The following is a 20,013-nucleotide window of genomic DNA, read 5'->3' as shown; positions in this document are numbered from 1 at the left end:
CAGCTTTCTGGCTCCCCAGCAAGACTGTGTCACCGCTCCCCAGTCAAGGCTGAGTCGGCGGGAGCACTGTAAAAGGATGGTGAGGGAGTACGTAGCCGATCGCACGACCGTCCTCCGTGACGCCTCTGCCCCCTACAACTACTGGGTGTCAAAGCTGGACACGTGGCCTGAACTCGCGCTGTATGCCCTGGAGGTGCTTGCTTGTCCTGCGGCTAGCGTCTTGTCAGAGAGGGTGTTTAGTGCGGCTGGGGGAATCATCACGGATAAGCGTACCCGCCTGTCAACCGACAGTGCCGACAGGCTTACACTCATCAAGATGAACAAAGCCTGGATTTCCCCAGACTTTTCTTCTCCACCAGCGGACAGCAGCGATACCTAAACAATACGTAGGCTGCACCCGCGGATGGAAGCATCGTTGTCTATCACCATCAAAAACGGGGACCTTTTAGCTTCATCAATCTGTGTATTATATTCATCCTCCTCCTCCTGCCCCTCTCCTGAAACCTCACGTAATCACGCCGAACGGGCAATTTTTCTTAGGCCCACAAGGCTCAGTCATATAACTTTTGTAAACAATGTTTACACGTTTCAATTCTCAGTTAAATAAAGCATTGAAACTTGCACCTGAACCAATTTTTATTTTAACTGGGCTGCCTACAGGCCTAGTTACAAATTAAGCCACATTAACCAAAGCGATTAATGGGTTTCACCTGCCCTCTTGGTTGGGCATGGGCAATTTTTCTGAAGTACATTTGTACTGTTGGTACACCAATTTTTTGGGGCCCTCGCCTACATTGTAATCCTAGTAATTTTTAGCCCACCTGCATTAAAGCTGACGTTACCTCAGCTGTGCTGGGCACTGCAATGGGATATATTTTTGTACCGCCGGTGGGTTCCAGGAAGCCACCCATGCTGTGTGTCCACAGGGACTTCACATTAGGGATTTGTACCTGCCAGTGTCTATGTATTAAAAACCCCGGTCAGACTGAGGCATGCAGTGTGGGCCGAAGACCACCTGCATTTAATCGGACGTTACCTCAGCTGTGATGGGCAATGCAATGGGATATATTTATGTACCGCCTGTGGCTTCCAGGGACCCACCCATGCTGTCGGTCCACACGGAGTTGTAACTGCATGTGTCCACTTCTAAAGAACCCCAGTCTGACTGGGGCATGCAGTGTGGGCCGAAGCCCACCTGCATTTAACATGACATTACAACAGCTGTGTTGGGCACTGCAATGGGATATATTTATGTACCGCCGGTGGGTTCCAGGGAGCCACCCATGCTGTGGGTTCACAGGGAGTTGTAACTGCATGTGTCTACTTCTAAAGAACCTGAGTCTGACTGGGGCATGCACTGTGGGCCGAAGCCCACCTGCATTTAACATGCCATTACCTCAGCTGTGATGGGCAATGCAATGGGATATATTTATGTACCGCCGGTGGCTTCCTGGCACCCACCCATGCTGTCGGTCCACACGGAGTTGTAATTGCATGTGTCCACTTCTAAAGAACCCCAGTCTGACTGGGGCATGCAGTGTGGGCCGAAGCCCACCTGCATTTAACATGACATTACCTCAGCTGTGATGGGCAATGCAATGGGATATATTTATGTACCGCCGGTGGGTTCCAGGGAGCCACCCATGCTGTGGGTCCACAGGGAGTTGTAACTGCATGTGTCTACTTCTAAAGAACCCCAGTCTGACTGGGGCATGCAGTGTGGGCCGAAGCCCACCTGCATTTAACATGACATTACTTCAGCTGTGATGGGCAATGCAATGGGATATATTTATGTACTGCCAGTGGCTTCCTGGCACCCACCCATGCTGTCGGTCCACACGGAGTTGTAACTGCATGTGTCCACTTCTAAAGAACCCCAGTCTGACTGGGGCATGCAGTGTGGGCCGAAGCCCACCTGCATTTAACATGACATTACCTCAGCTGTGATGGGCAATGCAATGGGATATATTTATGTACCGCCGGTGGGTCCCAGGGAGCCACCCATGCTGTGGGTGCACACGGAATTCCCATTGCGGAGTTGTACCTGCCTGTGACTATTTATAAAAAAACGCGTTCTGACTGGGGCATGCAGACACCTTGACAGAATGAATAGTGTGTGGCACATAGGTTCCCCATTGCTATGCCCACGTGTGCAGCTCCAGATGGAGGTGGCACAGGATTGGATTTCTCATTGCTTCTGTACAGCATTGTGGGCTATCGCCCCGCCCCTTTTAAAGAGGGTCGCTGCCTAGCCATGCCAACCCTCTGCAGTGTGTGCCTGCGGTTCCTCCTCATGGCAGACGCACTTATAAATAGACATGAGGGTGGTGTGGCATGAGGGCAGCTGAAGGCTGCGCAGGGACACTTTGGTGTGTGCTGTGGACACTGGGTCGTGCAGGGGGGGGTTGGGCAGCATGTAACCCAGGAGAAGTGGCAGTGGAGTGTCATGCAGGCAGTGATTGTGCTTTGTTGGAGGTAGTGTGGTGCTTAGCTAAGGTATGCATTGCTAATGAGGGCTTTTCAGAAGTAAAAATTGTTGGGAGGGGGGGGGGCCACTCTTGCCGCTATTGTGGCTTACTAGTGGGACCTGGGAACTTGAGATGCAGCCCAACATGTAGCCCCTCGCCTGCCCTATCCGTTTCTGTGTCGTTCCTATCACTTTCTTGAATTGCGCAGATTTTCACAAATGGAAACCTTAGCGAGCATCGGCGATATACAAAAATGCTCGGGTCGCCCATTGACGTCAATGGGGTTCGTTACTCGAAACGAACCCTCGAGCATCGCGAAAATTTCGTCCCGAGTAACGAGCATCCGAGCATTTTGGTGCTCGCTCATCTCTACATACGATATAAATGCTATTTCTTGCAATGTTCATATGTCGCTCTGCCACACATTCTACCCTTCACATCGGCGGCTCCCAATCACTTTTGCCTCCATTGTTCTGCTATGCACTTTCAAAGCTTTCTAATAATGCCCTGATTTCTCAGTGGGTTCAGCAGCTTGCACATGCAGGATATCTCGTTTGCCAACTCTCCGGGACCTACAGTTCCACACGTATGTTTAATTATATCCCATAATGTTCCCACTCCAGTGTGTTTAGTCAGTCCTTGACTCCCCCCACATAGGGGACATTAGATGACCTGATACGAACAAATTATTTATCTCTTGCAGTCCAGTTAAATTCACTTGTATTCTCCACTTTAATAACTCTTCGGCCAGGCATGTTTCAGCTAAGGGGTTATTTCAGCGCACTCTGCTTCTTCCTCAGTGGCCATTATTCCTCCATTCTCCACCTTCTATATTTATTTCCTTCTTGGGGAGATGCTAATGTGAAGGTTGTCGCTGCAGAGCAACATATGAACATTGAAATAAATAGCATATAAGTAACACTTATATGGAAGTGGATGCTGATTTGAGATAGGAAAGAAAACTGGAAAGAAACTTTTTTCTGGTGATTGCCTGTGGGATCCAGAATCGTTTGAATTATAGCGGTTCCAGCATATTAATAGCGATACCACAGTGGACTATTTATATACCTGCGGGGGCCCACCACTTTTTATTCGAATTTTTGTTACAATATTCATTTTATGAACTGATATTAAAATATTGTGGTTATGTGATATGATATATTGAATCCATTATAAAGCTCTGATTTGTTTTTTAATGATACAGTCTTGAGTATACAATTTGATGTTACTATTATATAGTTTCTTACAATAGGAGTCAACTGCAGACACATGCCACTCTATAAGCATATACATAGTTAGGGGCGGACATACAGAACACTGGGATTATAGCACAACGAACCAACGCCTCCTCCTTGCTCTGTCTGATGTCACCATGCCAGCCTCATAACAGTACAGTCTAGTGCTACTATAGTTGATCTTCTTCCCCATCTCTTATGCACAATAGAACTTGAGGTCCTTTAGTTACTTTGGTCTTCCCTTATTTCCTAATATGGAGAGGGAGCTCTGTGCCGGTTGATATTACCCATGGAGAAGAAGGCTAGGACAACTTTCCTTCATGGGCCTCAAAGTAGCGACTTCTATATTTATGCTAAGTATATATAATGTTAGACGTTATGTTTCTCATAATCCCACGAAATGTAAAGCCAAAATGGATGTAAATCTAACTTAAACAAAAGAACACAAAATGTATTTTTATATTTATAGTCGCTTCCCAAGAAATGATACCTTTTTATAGTTTGATCAAGGTATAACTGCTCCAACAGATGTTACACAGCTCAGTTTGTCATTTAATGACGATTTATTGTATTCTTACAATGTTACTGTACAGATCGATTGTTTTCCATAGAATTGCAGGTAAACTTAAGTAACACAATGGCAAAACAAATGACTTGGTGACAGCTTTGCTGCATCTGTATCTTGGGCGCTGTTGCTGGGATTTGCATGTTTATCTAATACTTTTGCATTCAAAGTTCACTATAAACTTGAAAATAATTATCTATGTTCTTGCCATGACAGATGTTGACAAATATGTAGTAGCTGTAGATGATTATTGTATCACTTTCAAAGCAATTCCCGGAATCCTCTTATCATCTGTCTGTGTTGATGATACCTTATCTGGAACCTTTTGCTGAGAACTAATTACTGACTCATTAGCTAATGAGTTATGCTTCGTGAAAACAGCTATCAAACATGAAAAACTTACAATCTTGGCATTTGACCTTAATTTTGTGGTGTGCTTAAACGAATTGCCCTTTAAACACCAGACATTATTTGACAAAAATGTGTACAAGCTTTTCATTGTAGCTTCTTAACCCCTTAAAGTGAACGTGTCATCAGTAAATGTAAACATACCCCTTAAAGGCTATGGGCCCCTTTGGGTTATATTTTTTAATTGTCTGTGTTATGGGCTAAAACATATTTGTAATTGGATTTTAATTAATTTTTTTTAACTCTGTGGCTCATCTAAGTATAAATGTTGAAGCTTATTCGATTTGATTTGATCAAAATTCAGCTTAGAAGACCAACAAGGTGACAACTGTTGGAGCTGGAGACTGAATAGTCCGAGAACCAAATGGTTGAAATTGATAGTGAATGGTATTGTAATAAATGCAAGCTGAAGAACCCAAAGGCTTCAAAATGAAAAAGCAAATTAAATGCAAAAATGTTTGTTAGCAATACAATTTTATGATTCAATAACTTTTTTATTGAAAGCTTGTAAAACAGCACTAAATAAAACATACCAAAGTACAATAAATGTTGTCTTAAGAAAAACAGTGTCTTGTCTATGATTTAAAAAGAATAAGCAGATTTCACATTATGTTCACACAAATAAATGTAAAAACACAATAATGTAGGAGGGGAAGGGTGAGGAGGAAGTGGGAAAGGTAAAAGCCCATTTACACGCAAAGATAATCTTTCACAGGACTGAAAGATTGAAAGATTTTGCAATCTATTTGCATAAAATATTAATGGCCATTAATGGCCATTAACACTTTAGCATCTTCATTTGCTTGTAAAAGGACCCTCAGGAGCTGTTTGCAGAGTGCAGGGTGTGATTAATCACACGCTCAGCTGTGCACACAGCTGCACTGTTCTGCTTGCAGTTGCCAGCAAATTACAATGTTATCTGCCGACTCCCGTGGAGATAACAGCATACAGTCTATTGAGAGACACTTTATCTCTCAGTGTCTAAACAATGGATTTTAAGTTCACCTTCAAATCATTGTTCAAACGAAAAGTGCCCAATGCCCATGCTTACATGTAAAAATTATTTTGAGCGATAATCGTTATGTGTAAATGGGCCTTAACCCTTTCCAATCCACTGTCTGATGTCTAAAGACATTCTGATTGAAGTCTATACACCTCTGATGTTGGAAGACGTCCGGCAGGGTATTCTTATTGTATATTACTGGCCGCTCTGTTGTCGGGGCCTCTCCAGCATGTCACATACCGCAGTACTGGCTCTAGCCAACAGATGGCGGCATTGTATAACGGCAGAAAGAGAAAGCCCCCTAGGAAGCCCTGAATCCAAAATTGGATTGCAAAGGGTTAAGGGAACTGGAAAAACACATCCAACCAGACACATGACTCATTTCAGGGACTAGGAAATTAACCATACACCCTGAATTTCAACCTTTTCTAAAAAGGTGCAGTACCATTAAAGGGGTTGTCCCGCGAAACAAAGTGGGGTTATACACTTCTGTATGGCCATATTAATGCACTTTGTAATGTACATTGTGCATTAATTATGAGCCATACAGAAGTTATTCACTTACCTGTTCCGTTGCTAGCGTCCTCGTCTCCATGGTGCCGTCTAATTTTCAGCATCTAATCGCCCGATTAGACGCGCTTGCGCAGTCCGGTCTTCTTCCTTTCTGAATGGGGCCGCTCGTGCCGGAGAGCGGCTCCTCGTAGCTCCGCCCCGTCACGTGTGCCGATTCCAGCCAATCAGGAGGCTGGAATCGGCAATGGACCGCACGGTGCACCGCATGGTGCACCGTGGGTGAAGATCCCGGCGGCCATCTTACTTAGGTAAGTAAGAAGTCGCCGGAGCGCGGGGATTCGGGTAAGTACTGGCCGTTTTTTTTTTTTTATTCCTGCATCGGGTTTGTCTCGTGCCGAACGGGGGGGCTATTGAAAAAAAAAAAACCCGTTTCGGCGCGGGACAACCCCTTTAACTAGCCAGGCATCCATCTCTGGATAGGAATGGAACATATACCACCATGCCCAGGTGGCATAGAAGATGTCTACTTTGTTTTCATCCCCTCATTTCCTCCATATACATAATGACATTGAAGATTTCTGTCCACATCAGCTGAGATGGCGGAGTATTAGATTTCCATAATCTAGGTATAACCTGGTGTGTGGCAAAATAGAGTAACAAAATAGACCTCTTTTAATTTTAGATACAGGAACATATATAAGACCTTCTTGGTGGAGACAGGGACAGAAACCCTGTACAAGGAAGCATACATAGAAATGTCCCTCTAAAGGGGAGCACTAAGAGGGCAGGATTACCATATATGTAGTCTTGTACCGAAGGCTGAAGAACACCTCCAACACATACACGAGACCTGAGGAAACATTTGAGATAGTCTTGCAGGATTACTATACCACCTTGACAAAAGCTTATAATTAAGTTCCTGGAGTTTACAAGAGACAGAGAGCTTATGTGCAAATTATTCATTCCAAACCTCGTCTGGGAGAGAGTGCCCCAGTTCTATCTCCAATGCTCCCATAAAGCCCAAACCATGGTCTCAGATTCCCTCTATGGAAACTACAATTTTAAAAAAGGGAAACAGGTGTCCATAGGGTTGAAGTCAGATTTTATTACAAACATTTTTTTAAATGCCTTTATTTTCTTTGCATCTATTGATATGGAAAAAAAATCAAACTAACCACTAGAAGAGATACAATAGGCTGACAGTTGTCAGCTATGCTTCATAGACTGAGACATTATAAGTAGAATCATGACAATATTATTAAAGGGGTTGTCTCGCGGCAGCAAGTGGGTCTATACACTTCTGTATGGCCATATTAATGCACTTTGTAATATACATCGTGCATTAAATATGAGCCATACAGAAGTTATTCACTTACCTGCTCCGTTGCTGGCGTCCCCGTTGCCATGGTTCCGTCTAACTTCGGTGTCTTCTTGCTTTTTTAGACGCGCTTGCGCAGATGTATCTTCTCCCTTCGGCTGGTCTTGGAAGCATCGGCGTTTTGGCTCCGCCCCCTTGTACGCGTCATCGCGTAGCTCCGCCCCATGACGTGTGCCGGTTTTTTGTTTTTTTTTTATGCATGCAGTTAGAACGTTTTTACGCATGAATAAACATGCGTAAAGACGCCTGTGTGGCTGAGCCCTTACACAGATGTTTCTTCCACCTATTTTCACCCTGATTTCCAATTCCTCTATGTCCATTTTACGCAAGCCTGCTCAAATCCTTTTGTCTCTTCATGCAATGACAAATAGACTTCTAGAACTACTTGTACTTATTTACTCTTTAGATAGTTTTTAATGACACGAGCTGTACGATTGGGGCAGTTGTCCTGCTGCTGAACAAATTTGGGGCCAATCCGATGCCTCCCAGATGGTATCTGTCTGTATTTCTCAACACTGATGACAACACTAATCCTGAACAAATTCAAAACTGCATTTGCTAAAATGCAGCCACAAACTTGCAAGGAACCTCCCCCATGCTTCATTATTGTCTGCAGACACTCATTAATTATTGTCCTGTTCTGCAGCCCTTCGGGGGAACAAACTGCCTTCTGTTACAGCCAAATATTTACTCAACAGTCTAATGCACCAGCTGCCAATTTTTTATACATACCAGTACCTATGTCTTCGTGCATAGTTGTGTTGCTTGGCCTTGTTTGAAGTGGTCACAATTCTTCCACTAAGACCAACTTCTGAGCCGTAGATGGGTGCACCTGGGTCCCACTGGTTTCTGTCAGTTCTGAGCTGGTAGCAATGCTGGAATCTTCTGATTTCGATGGGAAGTAAGAATGATGTGTCTTTCATCTGCTGCATTAAGTTTCCTTGGCTCACCACTATATCTACGGTCCTCAATGTTGCCAGTTTCTTTGTGCTACTTCAAAAGAGCACATAATGAAACCCCAGTCTGCTTTGAAATCTTTGCCTGGGAGAGACCTTGTTGATGCAGTATAACTACCCATTTTTAGGTTCTGTAGTACTTCCTTGTTTCTTTTTCCTTCATTTTTCTCTCCTCTCTTCAATAGTATTGTCACGTTAAGCTTTGCTCATGCTAGCCCCCTATCTGCACAAAGATAATTAATGGGACCAACACAACCCAATATACGCATACCAAGCGAAGATATACTCCCCCCCCCCCCCCCCCTTGGACATGTGCAGGCTCGGATTTAAACAAGTTAACCAGTCAACATCATACCCAAGCCCCATTATATATTGCAATGTGAACCACTTGATGTTGACTTACTTGATTGTCTATAGTAACGTTAGGGGCTATAAATTGTGTATTGTACACCCTACACACTGGGTAACATTTTTCATGTTAAAAAATCCAATAAAATATTTGTTGAAGAAAATCTCTTGAAAAAAACTCGATGAAAAACTCTTGACTTTGACGCCTTTTTTTTACAAACAACTCATTGGGTGACTTTCACAGCCAATAATGGACAATGAAGCAATGGGAGCAGTGTGGAACATAAGACCGGTGGCTGGACCAGCACAAAATCAGTAAGGTAGTGACATTACACCGTTTATCTATTTAAAATGTTGAGTCCAAAGTGATAGGCTTCTAAGGCTGGTTTCACATCTGCGTCGGAACCACTGGCCGAAGCTTTCGTCGCAGATCTGGCTGAAAATACCAGAAGAAAAAGCGTTGCATTCAGCGCTTTTTCTTCCGTCCAAAAGTCAGGCAACTGGGCGGACCCGTCCTGAGACAGAACCGTTTGGCCCAAACAGAGCAGGAAGGCGGAATCCCTGCCGCAGATGTGAAACCAACTTAGTCCCAGAATACCCCTTTAAGACACAACAGTCTACTTTAACATATACAAAGGGAACAATCCTGTAATGCATAAAGGTGCAGAATCTACTTCACCTTGACTATGTATTATCTAGACTGATATATTTAGCATGCATATTGTATAATTCATTACACATCCAACAACAATCTGAAGTTTCTGGGATATGACCCCAGTGTCAACATAGCATCTACTTTCTGAAAAGAAGATAATGCAGACTTACTGTGACGCTGTCCAGTTTATACAAAGACTGAAGGACATGATTTGTTCACAGCAGTGATAAGTCGGTGACACATGGAAGAACACATTTCAAGTCAAGTTTTCAGTACATTGTCTACAATCATTTCAACTCATCGTGCTCTATTGCTACTGTTCACAAAGAATTCATGTCTCAATGATAACATCTAAATGAAATATATATTATTGAAACCTTTTATCACTCTGTGCACCCAGTGTATCAGAACAAGCTCCCATTGTCTAAGCATCTGTGCACCTCACATCTGCTATTGCCAGGAAGAGACACAAAATGCATGTTGATGGAGCAAAGGTTCAGAAATAAAGTGTTCATTCAGTTTATGTTTTGCAAAGAAACATTTGATTGACAATACAATTACGGATGGATTTGTGCTACATTGTAAGCACGTACCTTTTCCCGAGCACTGAATGCCATCTGATGATTCACACTGGCTCTTGCTCTCTTCCTCTGTCATATTGCATTTTCTTTCATGTTGGCACAATTTTCCAAACCAGCCAGCCTCACAGATACATCGACCACAGGAACAAGTGCCATGTTCTATAAATTCATCAATAACACACATAAAGATTAGAATGAACTGCGAACTTTACACTTACAGATGTGTCCTCCGTATCTCTCCTCTTGACTCAACATATTCCAAGATGTGTGGTGTGAGGGGACCAGCTTTGTAAAAAAAAATGATTTCATGATAGGCTGCCACAAGATGTTTATCTTTGCTATATGAGTCTATGTGTGACCACCCAATGGTTGTAGTGTGATTTGCCGTTTGTCACGGGTATTAGTAGCATGTTGCAATAGTGTGTTGAATGTTTCTTGTTGACTGTAGACTTAACTGGAGCAATCAATACCAGTCAGCTGCTGCAAAAGCAAATGAACATAGTAACATAGTATGTAAGGCCGAATGATGACAATGTCCATCTAGTTCAGCCTGTTTATCCTCCTATGTTGTTGATCCAGAGGAAGGCAAAAAAAAAACAAGAGGCAGGAGCCAATTAGCCCTTTTGGGGGAAAATTACTTCCCAACTCCCTAATGGCAATCAGACTAATCACTGGATCAACCTCTAATAGTTCCTACCTGCCTGTATACCCGGATTACCAATTAACCTAAGATTTATAGCCTATAATATCCTTCCGCTCCAGAAAGACATCAAGTCCCCGTTTAAACTCCTCTATGGATTTTGCCATCACCACACCCTCAGGCAGAGAGTTCCACAGTCTCACTGCTCTTACAGTAAAGAACCCTTTTCTGTGTTGGCGATGAAACCTGCTTTCTTCTAGATGTAGCGGATGCCCTCTCATTACTGTCGCAGTCCTGGGTATAAACAGATCATGAGAGAGATCACTGTATTGTCCCCTCATGAAGTCTTGGCGTGCATTACAAAAGGGATAGGGGCGAGGGCCGAGAACATTATTCTTCCACTATATAAGGCACTTGTCAGGCCTCACATGGAATACTGTGAACGGAATGAGAGGACTGGAATACCCAGAGAGGCAAAACTTGGATCATTCACCCTAGAAAAAAGACGGTTAAGAGGTGACCAAATAACTACCGTATTTTTCGCTCTATAAGACGCACTTTTCTTCCCTCCAAAGCAGGAGAAAAAGTTACTGCATCTTATAGAGCGAATGTGCTGAAATTCTTCGCGATTGCCATTTTTCACGCAACCATGATTTAGTTAGCGCAATCACATGTTAAATTCGCAAACGCATGAACAAATGTGCTATTAGTTAACATTTTTCTCTCCTCCCCACTGCCGCCCATATGTAACGCTGATTGGTGATGAGCGCCGGAGGGAACTGCTGCTGCTCCCCCCCTCCATCAAGCAGTTTGTTCCCTCCACTGAACGGCCGCTGTGACACAGAGCTCTGGTTTTTCAGACTCTGCTGCTTCTTCTACTCCGTCGCCCGGCACTAACCCTGCACTGTTGCTGGGTGAGTTCAATATATTTTTCCCCTATTGTTCCACTCTAAAACGGGGGGGGGGGGGGGCTTATAGTCCGGTGCGTCTTATAGAACGAAAAATAAGGTATGTATAAATACATTAGGGGATAATGCAGGGATTTCTCCCATGATCTATTTATTTCTAGGACTGTGACGGTAACAAGAGGGCATCCTCTACGTTTAGAGGAACGAAGATTTCGTCACCAACATGGATGGGGGTTCCTTGCTGAAACTGTTCTCTGCCTGAGGACGTGATGATGGCAAAATCGTTAGAGGAGTTTAAGATGGCACTAGAAGCCTTTTTAGAGCGCTATGATATTACAGGATATAGACATTAAATAACCAGTTGCTGATCTGGGTTTGGAGTCAGGTAGGAACTTTCAAAACGTTGATCCAAGGATTATTCTGACTGTCATTATGGAGTCGGGAAGGAATTTTTTCCTCCAAATGGCCTACTTGGCTTGTGCCTCATTGGATTTTTTTTTTCCTCTGGATCAACAAGGGGGATATGGAAAAGGCGGAACTAGATGGACATTGTCTTCCTTCCGCCTAACGTATGTTAAGTGGAGTCCACCTATGAACACCATTTTACAGTTTGAGCAAATTTTTAAATACTTTTTAGGACTTGTTTTCATCTGTGATATCAGGGCTGTGACGGTGAGTGATGGTGGCCACTCTATATTCCCCAAGGTATACATTCCCAGCTGTCTCATTGCCAATAATATGCTTGCTCTTGTGATCTGCATTCTGGGAAGTGTCCTCTTTTCATCAGGTTCTGTACTGCAATGTACTGCATTAAACAAACTTAGCTTAGCTGTAAGGGATGTGTCTGACAACAAGTTTTTTCAACTGTGTTGAATGATAACGAGCACAATTGTAAATGTAGTTCTAGGATATAATACAAGATGTAACTCTGGATCAGTACAAGATAAGTAATGTAAGCAAACTGTAAAGTGGCACTCAAAGACAGACATACACTTTTAGATTGCTGATCCATATCACCTAAAATCTGTCCATTGCCCTTATATTCTAAGCGTTTGTTCACGCTAACTTTTTGCCCTATGTCTAGTGTGAATGTCATGAAAATTCCTGATATACATATTAAAAGTAACCCTAAAGAATGTATTAAAGGAGGCATAGATATGATAGAGTTAAAGTGGATAAGTAGATGGTGCAAAGTGCCCTCAAGTATGGAGATTGGGTCACCCACCACACCCATGTACATTTCACCAGTGGCTTCTTCTGCGCTGTTAGTGAAATGCATATTGGGATGGTGGGTGACCCAGTCTCCATACTTGAGTGCACTTTGCACACTTTTCTTACCCACTTTAAGTTGTGTTAGGCCAAGTTCACATCTGTTCACAGCTGATTTCTATTGTTCAGCTCAGAGTCGAACAACACAATCATCAGAACAACCAGATCCAGCAAGTGCCAGATTCCAGGTGAAAAGCGTAGCTATTATATCATAGGTATTGCTTGTCATGATTGGGTAATAAAATTAGGCCAAGTTTTTCAAAACCTGATTTGTATCAACAATCAACAGAAAACCATTTTACAAATAAAAAAAGGGAGGAAAGGTGTGCATTAGAGATGAGCGAGCACCAAAATGCTCGAGTGCTCGTTACTCGAGTTGAACTTTCAGTGATACTCGAGAGTTCGTTTCGAGTAACGAACCCCATTGAAGTCAATGGGCGACTCGAGCATTTTTGTATATGACTGGTGCTCCGCTAAGGTTTTCATTTGTGAAAATCTTAGCAAATCACCAAAGTCATGTAAAAAACACAGAAATGGCTAGGGCAGGCGAGGAGCAACATGCAGGGCTGCATTTCGGGCTCCGAGGTCTCACTATTAAGCCACAATAGTGGCAAGAGTGAGACACCCCCCCTCCGCACTGTCAGCATAAAGATCGTTCTCCTCTGCCACAGCTGTAACAGAGCTGAGCTGAGCCAATCAGAGGCAGCACTCACTCACCCATTCATGAATTCATGAATGGGTGAGTGAGAGCTGCCTCTGATTGGTGAGGCTGTGACCAATCAGAGGCAGCTCATTCAGCAGGCGGGAATTTTAAATCCCCACCTGCTGAATACTACAGAAAGCAGTTCAGGAGAACTGCCGGCCAGACGCGGCTGAACTCTGGCTGCAGCGGAAAGGTGAGTATAAATTTTTTTTTTATTTTTACACATTTTAGGATGATTTTCAGGTAAGGGCTTATATTTTTAAGCCCTTCCCGAAAATTCATCCCGCGCTCGCCGGCAGCCCATTGCTTTCAATGGAGCCGGCTGTATTGCCGGCTCCATTGAATTCAATGGTCAGTGCTCGTTTAATCGAGACGAGTACCGCGTGGTGCTCGTCTCGAGTAACGAGCATCTCGAGCACCCTAATACGCGAACAAGCATCAAGCTCGGACGAGTATGCTCGCTCATCTCTAGTGTGCATGTTTTTCTATAAATTTGGCTCCACTGTTAGTACTGTTGACTTGCAGTGCTCGCACTCTAGTTTCAAATATGACTAAGGGCAACATCTGGATTGGGTTTTATCTTCATTATTATTGTTCTCCTCCTCTGGAGCAGAAAGGACAGGTGTGGTGGCTCAGTTCTTAGTGTTGTTGCTTAGAAGTGCTGAGGTTGTAGGTTCAAATCTGACCAAGGGCAAAATCTGAATGGAATTTCTTAAAGTTAATGCAGAAGTTGGAATTTGAACCTAGGACCCTAGCACTAAAAGGCAACAGTGCTCACAACTAAGCCACCTTCATAGAAGAACAACCACACACATATGTTAGTGAAGCTGATTTTTACTCCCAATGGGAGTCAGAATTGGTTGTTCTGATTCACTTATCCTTTTTTCTGTTTCTTTTGGTCATATTTTAGCCCTATTAATGGCAACAGTTTATACTTCTGAAATCCTATACTTCTGAATTCTGCATTGCTTTTCTGATTTGCACTTTAACAGAGGATTTGCGCACTAGCAGACGTGTACTGAAGCAGATACTCCAATCTATTAAATTAACATTCTTTTGAATTGTATTCTAATTTAAACCTACAACTAAGGTTTTTGTAGATCTCATTTTCTTCTTAGATTTTCACATTTTACTGTTACGGCTGTGGGTACTATATATTCAGACATTATTCATAGGCAGACAGCCTTCTATAAGTGATATTCCAATGCAAACTGAAGTGTTTATTTTCACAGGCATAGTATGAGAATTCTTACCTCCGCAGACCTTGCCTTCTAGGTCTTCACACTGCCGATCATCACACTCACAATGTTTTCCATACACCCTGCTGTCTCCAGGCGGGAAACAAGTGCACTGACCACATTCACATTTCCCTGAGGTACAAAATATCCACATTAGTCAGATCAGTTTCTGTCAACTATTGTATTCTGTCAGAATAGTTACATGATTTGAAGAATAAAAGTACACAATACACATTCTACTACTGGCATTTTGAGGCATATCTAACTTCTTAGATGACTTCAAAATAAGCTGCCATGTATGTGTACATGAGGAGAACACTCTTTATGGCCATCATATGATTTGTTTCCTGTAATTCTCCCAAATTTCAACCTCTGCAAATGTACATTTAATTCTAAATTCTCTCAAGACAGGTGAGATGAGCCTGGCTGCTGTGTTCTGCTTTATAGTCTTTACACAGAGAACTGTAGATCCTGCGCTCTAATTGTCTGTAACACACACAGAAACATAATACGATCATGTAAGAGTGTATAGCATTAATAAGTGGTATACATAAGTGTATAAACAACAGCACATAAATCACCATAAGCTCCTGCCTCATGTATGTGTGTGGGTGTCTCTCCTTCTATCCCCTTCCCCCCTCCGTTCTCTACATAGTACAACCTCTTCTGCAACAGAGATTTTTAATTTTTTAAATTTTTTTTTTTCCCACCTTTCAAAAGTCATAACTCTTTAATTTTTCTATAGACACAGCAATATGAGAGCTCCTTCAGAACAATGGAAAATATTTTTAATTTCTGTAATGTTAAAAAACTTTATTAAATCTTTCTTGCACTTTTATGTAGTTCCCACAGAGGACTTGTACTTGTGATCATTTGATCTCTTCTGCAATATTCTGCAATACTTTAATATTGCAGTTTATAGTGATTTTTAGTGTTGCCTGTAAAGCCCTGCCATTGCCAGGGCTTGATAGGCATTAATGCATGAAAGCCATAGGAGTCTTTAGAAGGCTCTGGGCTGCCACGTGGACCCATTGACACTCCCCAATTGCATTGCAGGGGTGCTGTGTGGGAAGGGGTTTTACCCTCCCACTGACTGTTTACATGTGTGGTCAGAGCTAATTCTGATAGCAGAAACAGCTGATAGACACTGGGTATGGAGAAGAACCTGCTCCATTCACCCTTCATGGCTGCCTGATGTACATTTACATTAGACAGTCATGAAGTGATTAATAAGCACTATGACTCATCCTCATCCTCTTCTTCAGTCACTTATTTGACAGCAGACAGTCAACAGCAAGGTAGAAAGGAGGGAAACCCCCTAGTGGTCAGCACTCTAGATGCATTTTTGAGCACAGAAATGTTATTTGAGGTACATAAAGTAATGAGCAGTTTTGCTAGTTATCACATAAGCACAAGTCGTTTGAAAAGTTAGTGACTTTTAAAAGCTCCATTCACATGGAGTTTTATCTGTACAGATTCAAACAGGGATTTCCACACCTCAATCCACATCAGAATTCCCACCATTTTAAGATTCTAATTTAATGTGGTGTGGATTTGGACTCCGTGTCACGGAAAACTAACAACTGACTTGCTCACAACTGCTATCCAGTACACACATCTCTATATATAATGGGGACGATATGCTAAGCTAAATCAGCCAGAATTCTAGCACAATTTGCATAGAAAACTGGAATGCATGCCTTATGTCACAATTTATTATAAGTTTTAGAAAATCAACAAAGAGGCATAACTGTGGTTTAAAATGTGACAGTGTGCGAAAAAAGTTTAGAACAAAATATTGAAGTAAAATGAGTCAACCAATAGCCGGTGGACAGTCAGACAAAAGAGTCTAGCATGTCTAGTAGAAAGTAGCATGATTATATTATATTACCATAAGCAGTGGATGAGTATACCCATAATGTGGTATTGTTAGTCTACATCCCCTTCGGCATTACACTCACTCCTGTATGGTGAATAATCCATTAAAAGGCATGTCTTAGATAAAAAACCCTCCCCAGAAGCCCTATTAGGGTACAGGACATCGAAGAGGTGGAAGAGCGAAGGACCTTCTAAGCCAGAAAGGAGAGCGAGTCTGATGGCGATTCATCTGGTCACTGCAAGAAAAATGTATGCTTAGACACGGCTTCTCCGGATGATAACAGCTGATTGTCAGGGGTAAGAGAAGCCTGATCCATTTCTTTCTAAAAAGCAATTATCTTCATGATACACCTCCTTTACAATTCCTCAAATCCAGCATCAATGGAAATTTTGTCAAATTCGCAAACATTTTGGATGTAGAAAACTAAAGTATATAGAGGAAGCTCAAATTCTGTTACTGAAACTTTTTTTAATCAGAAGAATTCCTTAAAGGTAATCTGCCACCAGGATCATGCTGCCTGATCGTAGGGCAGAATATACTGGTGGTAGAGCCCCTGATTCCACCGATGTACCACTTACTTTGGTGCAGTACTGTTATACACCAGTACAGATCACCCTTGGAATTGTACTTTATAATCTTAGCCTTGTGCATCTGGAAGCCCCTGCATGCTTGATTTTATGCACCTATTTTCAAAGAGTGTGTCGCTCCCCACATGAATACTACAGATTTGTGACCATGAGTCTGTTGTATTCTTTAATAGGCCTTATTAGCCCAGTGCCACAATACATTAAACAGGATATCATAGTAGAATGACATATATGCTTTATCATAAAAAGGGAGATGGAATAATACTTCCACAGTGCCACCTATCGGAAGGCAGCATTCCTTCAAGCCAAAGTCAGACTTTTTATACAAGCCTTGTAACAATGACTGGGAATTAAAAGCAAAGCCAGACTCCATGTACATATGGTGAGTGAGGAGTCATTGTTACAAGGCTTGCATTAAAAGTCTGACTTTGGCTTGAAGGAACATTGCCTTCCAATAGGTGGTACTGTGGAGGTATTATTCCATCTCCCTTATTTGCATGTTACCCAGAGGACCGTACATGGCTATTTGAGTCTCCTCACTCACCATCTAGGTGCTCTCCCTAAGGAGAAAATATAGTGCTTTATCATAAACATGCCTTTTCACGTCAACATCAATAATAGGAATAAATTGTTTGAGAATGCAAGGTGTGTGACCTTCTTTTCTGCAATCGGTCATCCTGACTTTTCTATGGCAGATGATAATCTCGTCTATCAATAACCAGACAGATGAAGATATTGTATATTGAGTACATCTGTATGTTAACCACCATCTGTAGAGATGATTTTGCTTACATTCTGTGTTGTCTCTGGTGTGCAGCTGGAATTATAAGGTGATAATCTTATCAGTAAAGAGAACACTGGTCTGCAAAAAAATTTTTTTTGCTCTCCCTTGAAACTCTGCCTTAGATTTGAGTTTGCTGAATCCGAATCTGGAAGTAGAACTGTTCTATCATGCACCATTTTGACGAGATAGGGGGCTTCAGTGAAAATAATAATCTTAACCCAGAAATCAAATTTACATCAATTTATTTGCTTACATTTACATTATTAATTGAATACTTACAGACGGAAATATTTGTATTACATAACATTAGTGTCAACGAGCAACGTATTTAGTCATTTTCTTACTCCTCTGTCCTTCAGCAATAGCCTCTCACTCAAGGGTCCAACAATAGTCTATGAGCACATTCTCATTCCGTTTTACCACTGTAACATTTTTCCATTTGGACAATATCTTGCTGGAAATTCTCTACATGTTCGTCTGAGACAGTTCCCAGGTCAGGTGGAAAGAAATTCAAATGTAAATGAATGCTGTAAGACATAAGGTAACCTACTGTATAGTATGAAGCTAGCTGTTCTCCCACTACTTCTTTAGGGTGTGTTCACTCATGGAAGAATTGGTGAGGATTTTCCGCAGCTGAAAACTCGTACCAAAATCCGTGTCAAATTACGCATTAAGGAATGCGTCAAAATCCACACCGTTGGTGCAGATTTTGACAAGGATACACAGCAAGCTTCACACCTTTTAATTGAAGGGTGAAATGTGTTGTGGATCAAACAACTTTTCAAATTTTGCACCAAACGGTCAAAGCTGGGAGTGTAATAGAAAGCTTCAACCTCAGTGGTAGAGCCGTTAGTGTAACAAAAGGCTTCACTTAAAGGGGTTGTCCCGCGCCGAAACGTTTTTTTTTTTTTTCAAACCCCCCCCCCCGTTCGGCGCGAGACAACCCCGATGCAGGGGTTAAAAAAGAACACCGGACAGCGCTTACCTGAATCCCCGCGCTCCGGTGACTTCTTACTTACCGGCTGAAGATGGCCGCCGGCATCTTCTCCCTCGGTGGACCGCAGGGCTTCTGTGCGGTCCATTGCCGATTCCAGCCTCCTGATTGGCTGGAATCGGCACGTGACGGGGCGGAGCTACACGAAGCCGGCATCCTGCACGAGCGGCCCCATTGAGAAAAGAAGAAGACCCGGACTGCGCAAGCGCGTCTAATTTGGCCATTAGACGCCGAAAATTAGACGGGCTCCATGGAAACGAGGACACTAGCAACGGAGCAGGTAAGTGAAAAACTTCTTATAACTTCTGTATGGCTCATAATTAATGCACAATGTACATTACAAAGTGCATTAATATGGCCATACAGAAGTGTATAGACCCACTTGCTGCCGCGGGACAACCCCTTTAATTTCAATGAGTGTGAAGCTTTCTATTACAGTTCTGGCTCTGACGACCTATGCAGACTTCTCACCCTGGTACTGTTTTGTCAGCAGATGTCAATAAGCCTTATGACGGGCTTCCATATCTACCAATTTGGCACCTGACAACAAGATCAAAAAATCAGTACTGGTGTGGTTTTATAACATCTGCTTATATAGATTATATTGGAGAGTGTTTCTAATGGGGAAGGTGAGAACTTCATTTTTCACATGTATGCAATAAACCGCTTGATAACTCACTAGGTATGCTTTGTTTTATATAGTGCTTTGGTTTTGTCTTATATTAGCCGCATACCTGAGTAATGTATGTCCAAACTTAACCTGCTCTGTATGTAAATGATGCAGAGTGGTCCGGTGGGCATGCCGGACTGGCTCTGCTAGCCAACTGTTCGGAACCAAGTCCACCCCTCTGGGTCTCTCAGACGTTTTTGACACGTTAGGCATTATATACGTAGTGCAGCA

General features: G+C 42.6%; 1 protein-coding gene across 1 annotated transcript in view; it reads right to left on the bottom strand.

Moving 5' to 3' along the window:
• The window catches only part of ITGBL1 (integrin subunit beta like 1), a 236,720-nt gene that overhangs the window by 20,767 nt on the left and 195,940 nt on the right, over positions 1–20,013 (bottom strand). Inside the window, exons 8-9 of the mRNA XM_066580198.1 lie at positions 14,884–15,000; positions 10,123–10,269 (exon numbers count right to left, since the gene is read on the bottom strand). Of these exons, the coding sequence (XP_066436295.1) occupies positions 10,123–10,269; positions 14,884–15,000 (264 nt within the window). The remainder of the gene's footprint in view (positions 1–10,122; positions 10,270–14,883; positions 15,001–20,013) is intronic.

The sequence above is a fragment of the Eleutherodactylus coqui genome, chromosome 1 (genome assembly GCF_035609145.1).
Source record: "Eleutherodactylus coqui strain aEleCoq1 chromosome 1, aEleCoq1.hap1, whole genome shotgun sequence".
Lineage (NCBI taxonomy): Eukaryota > Metazoa > Chordata > Amphibia > Anura > Eleutherodactylidae > Eleutherodactylus > Eleutherodactylus coqui.
Note: the sequence above shows the minus strand (reverse complement) of the source record. Positions and strands in the feature narration are given on the sequence as shown.